Source organism: Alosa alosa, chromosome 14 (genome assembly GCF_017589495.1).
Source record: "Alosa alosa isolate M-15738 ecotype Scorff River chromosome 14, AALO_Geno_1.1, whole genome shotgun sequence".
Taxonomy (NCBI): domain Eukaryota; kingdom Metazoa; phylum Chordata; class Actinopteri; order Clupeiformes; family Clupeidae; genus Alosa; species Alosa alosa.
Genome location: NC_063202.1, coordinates 3,496,503 through 3,501,186, shown reverse-complemented (window position 1 = coordinate 3,501,186; position 4,684 = coordinate 3,496,503). Strand labels below are relative to the sequence as shown.

At 38.3% G+C, this 4,684-nt stretch overlaps 1 protein-coding gene across 1 annotated transcript; it reads left to right on the top strand.

Annotated features, from left to right (window-relative positions):
• The first annotated feature begins 1,409 nt into the window (after positions 1-1,409).
• On the top strand, positions 1,410-4,325 carry LOC125307206 (cytochrome b-245 light chain). The gene is made up of 6 exons (XM_048263053.1): positions 1,410-1,598; positions 2,018-2,087; positions 2,396-2,470; positions 2,615-2,698; positions 2,939-3,020; positions 3,478-4,325. The coding sequence occupies exons 1-6, from the start codon at positions 1,541-1,543 to the stop codon at positions 3,670-3,672; spliced, it is 564 nt and encodes a 187-aa protein (XP_048119010.1). The 5' UTR covers positions 1,410-1,540; the 3' UTR covers positions 3,673-4,325.
• Positions 4,326-4,684: the final 359 nt, after the last annotated feature.

Below are 4,684 nucleotides of genomic sequence, written 5' to 3'. Positions count from 1 at the left end.
ATCACGGTGACACATACTGTACATCACGGTGACTCATACTGTACATCACGGTGACTCATACTGTACATCACGGTGACTCATACTGTACATCACGGTGACTCATACTGTACATCACGGTGACTCATACTGTACATCACGGTGACACATACTGTACATCACGGTGACTCATACTGTACATCACGGTGACTCATACTGTACATCACGGTGACACATACTGTACATCACGGTGACTCTCCTCATTCGCCTTATTCACCCGGCGGCCAGAACAAGGCTAAAGGGTACACAACACAATAAGACGAATCGTACACCTGAGTGGGAATACTGCCTCAGTCTGCCTCATCGAGATTCTTTTGCCAGAATGCTTTGGCTGTGCCTTTCCCACATCAGCTAACCAATGAACTCTTCCAACTGTAGGTTTTCAATGAGGTCTTCGATCTGTAAAAGGGTCATCATCTTCTTCCCACTTCTGATAGCTAATTAAGGAAATTAGCTATGTACAGAACATTACATTTTGTGCATGAGACCTCATAAACAAATACAGTGTTTTAAAATGGTGCTGAGTCAAGTGTATGGTGAATTGCAATGTATGTCTGCTATCTACATGTTTGAAAATACAATTTTGGTACTCATTTATCAGTATACTAAATATTCTTATGTCCCCAAAATGATACAGAATGAATTTGGAATATGGAAGCCAGGCCATAATGTAAATGTGATGTGTATTAGACATGATCAAAAGCCTGAAACAGACATTTTTAATAATGTTTTATCCGCTGATTAAATGGTTGGCTTACCAGATACCAACATCTCAAGGACAAATATATATATTTTTTAAATAATCCTTTTAGTGTGATTTCAGGGTTTTATAAATGTACATCAGGTCTTTCAGGACTTTGTTTCTGGACAATATGGGTCGAGTTAATAATTTTCAAAGCATAGGCTACTGTCTAAAGATGATCTGTGACATTTTTATGTTAAGGAAGGCCTTTCAGTAAATATTTTAAATTCCAGTGTTCCATTAAATATTTTAATTGTGTTATGTTTCAAGTATGTTAATCAAGCCCTTTGTATTAAAGTATATTTTGAATCAGGCTCCAGTCCTTTAAACATATTCAGGATTCCTTGTTGTTGTTAACCTGGCAATAGCCAGATGAATTTCGCTCTGCCTAGCTGCACTCATCCGACTCTGTAACACAATTAAATAGTGGTGAACTTACAGTGACATTTTAATTATACATGTAGAATAGCACTTAAGGTAGGTTTTTTATTTCTCAAAATGTTACGGAGAATAGCCATAGCAACTTGCTTTCAATATCATCGTTGACAGCTGAAATTTAGGCTTAGGCACGAAGCAGAGTAGACAATTTATGCAAAAAGGGAGGAAGTGACGACGCTCGAGGGTTTGGTTTGTAAATGTCGCTACTCCCACCTTTGTTTTCGCTACTAAAGACTCAGAAAGACACTATGGTTTTAGAAGTGACAGACACGAGCAAAGAGGGACATCTATAGCCAGTGTATTGCTGTTCTGATCTCCGAAACAATGGGGAAGATTGAATGGGCAATGTGGGCCAATGAGCAAGCCCTGGCGGCTGGTCTAAGTAAGTGGGAAATAGAAACTTTATTTATCTAACTTCTCTTAAACTGTTATTTGCTTTTACTTGTGACAACCTGCCTTGATTTGATCTATGAAATGTAAATAGTTTGGGCTGATGATAACATAAATAATTCTATTCTAAAGCAATAGGCTATAAAGGCTATACACCAAAAGTTCGATTCCTGAGACGAATGTCTGGTTCTGGTAAACTTATGACAACATTCCCATGCGGCACAGGTCAGATAAATCTGAATGCATTGAGATTTATCTTCACGTTCTTTAACATAAATTATTTATGACTGGTAATGCATAGGGTATAGCCTACTCACTTCCTCTTACCCTACATCAATGGGAAACTTTAGTCAGAGTTTTGCAGTAACCGTTGCAACAACATTAATGGGTCACTTTACTTCCCTGTTCTAGTTTACCTCACTGGTGGCATTGTTGGGGTGGCTGGCCAGTTCAGAGGTTGGGAGTTCGCCGCTTTTGGAATGTATCCTTTGTATTGTGACTGTACAGACACATGAATAGGCTACATTTAATTCAGTGCAACATCTGCATACCAAGCGCAGGGTTCGAACCTGTTTGTTAGGCTACCTTAATATGGATAGTCCAGTCACGCCTCTGTGACATCACCACTTAATTAATTAATTGATACTAATAATGTATTCTACATGTAAATATTATAGGCCAAACACACTACTCATTATGCAACACAGTATTTAAAAATGAGCTTAGCTAAACTTTCTCTAAAATGAGTTTGATATTACTCCAGCAAACCCCTTGACTATAGAAAATCAGTGCAGCTGGGGCTTTTGTTTGTCTTTTGGAATACCCCAGAAGTAAAAGGAATAAGGGCACCAGTATGGCAAGAACGTGAGTGAAGCCTGTTTTTCTCATATGTGCAATTAACTGAATATAAGCTGATTGGGCCCTTTAGAAATCAGTATTACAAATCTGACAAAAGTGCATGTGCATTTGTAGAGATTCTTGACCTCTGTGTCATTGTATGTTTTTCAGGGGCCAGTACTGTTTCACAGTTTGTGTGAAAGCCTTTGGACCCCTGACACGGAACTATTATGTCAGGGCATTTGTCCATGCTGCGTGAGTAAACCTTCTCTTTTGTTATGAAGTTAGTCAGACAACATTCTTTCTATACACTCCTTCCTTTGTCTTGTGCCCTCATTTGACAGCGATCAATTTTACTTCCTCAAAGACACAATGCAAAGTGCTGGTCTGTTGCTTCTTACTTCATCACCCATCAACTGTCTTAAAGCCCAAGTCATTGTGCTTCATTTTGGCAGCAGACTAAAGTCTTCTGTGTTGTTCTCATCTTCTTCGCAGACTCTGTGTTCCTGGTGGCTTCATGCTTGCCACTGTCTTGGGGTGTGTTTGTCTGGGAATAGCAAGCCTCATTTACCTATCAGTAAGTGTGACGATGAACCGGCATTTCCATGAATAGTATATCTATTTCCTGTGAACTGAAATAATAGATGTGTTTGTTATCTTATCTGACTGAAATTATCAGTACAATCTCAGGTGGAGAATCTGCCCATGCCAGATTTAGTAATAAGGAAGTGAAAACCAAGAGCAACATGATGGTTCTCACGTACTGTATTTCCTTGCAGTAAATGATGGACTAGCGGAAATATGTAGAAATTAATGATGAACTTGAACTGAATCGTAAAATACAACAGAATTGAATAAGATTGTGTATGGCTGCTATTTGAGTTCTAGACTTATTTAGAAAGGAGAGGTTACAAAATACATTTTCAATTCATTTTCTGTAGCATTTCCACCTACAAATCTATACATGGGGAGACAGATGTAGAAATCAAGCACATGTATAGACCTTTGTGATTTACGAGTCTTCTGCTTTATAGGCAGCTATCCATGGGGAGCACTGGGAGCCCATCCTGCCCAGGACTGAGTCTCGTGCACCAGTAGCAGAGAGTGTAAAGAAACCCCCTCAGAACCCTCCACCCCGACCACCTATGGAGCTCCGCAGGAAAAGGATGGATGACCTGGAGGGTGCCGCGTACATCAACCCCATAGCTGTCACTGCTAATGAATTCTAACCATCGTTGACCTGTCACCAAAGAGCTGCTAGGTTTGATTCAAACTAACAGCATTTACAAGGAAATCCAGAAGTGATTGAACTGTGCCTTACATCAACAACACCCAACCCAGCGCTTCTGATGGAGAGAAGTGAAGAGGTTGATGACATTGACATGGCATTCTGCGGATGTATGCAATGCATATTGTCTAGTCTGGTTTATTGTTCGCATAGCAAATAATCACAAACACTTTCTATTTTTTTTACTTACTCTATCCATTTAAAACCATTTTAGATACGTATTTTCTGTACACTGTAAAAATTACATTTTATTTGCTACCTAATGCTTCTCATGAGTTACAGTTAAAATTGAAGTTGCAGTGGTATGTATATGTTTTCCTCATATTTAGAATGAAGAGGCAGTTTACTTGTGCATTGCCATCAGCTTTACTTGATGACATAACAGATAGCAGTTGTAGGTTGTGGGATCCTGCCGTCTGATATCAGGGTCATGGAACACATGCTCCAAGGAGCTTAAAAGATAATTTATTTGAATGGTCTGATGTTACTGTTTTAGGTATTCCATTTGTACTGTGCGGTCATTCTGTTTTGATGGTGAAAAAAAAAGTGTTATTATGTTAACGCTTTTTGGGAATAAATCACCACCAGGTCCCAGTCTGAAATGAAAATGTGTGTTTTTAGTTGCTCCTTGATATTAATAATTATTATTAGTAGTAATAATAATAATAATAATAATAAGCTTTATTTGTATAGAACCTTTCATACACAGAATGCACCTTAAACTGCTTTACATTTACATTTGGAACATGCAACACCATAAAGAAGAAGAATCAGCCATTCTTCTTCGTTGCTGTGGCTGGTTTTATTTAACATATCAGATTGTTTTAGTTGCTCCATAATAATATGTCAGTGTCAAAGACAAAGGGCATTTTTGTATTTGAACATTTTAGAATTTTTTGCAATATTTTTGTTACTCAATGGTTGTGGGATTTCAAAGACACTTCCTCTTTTAT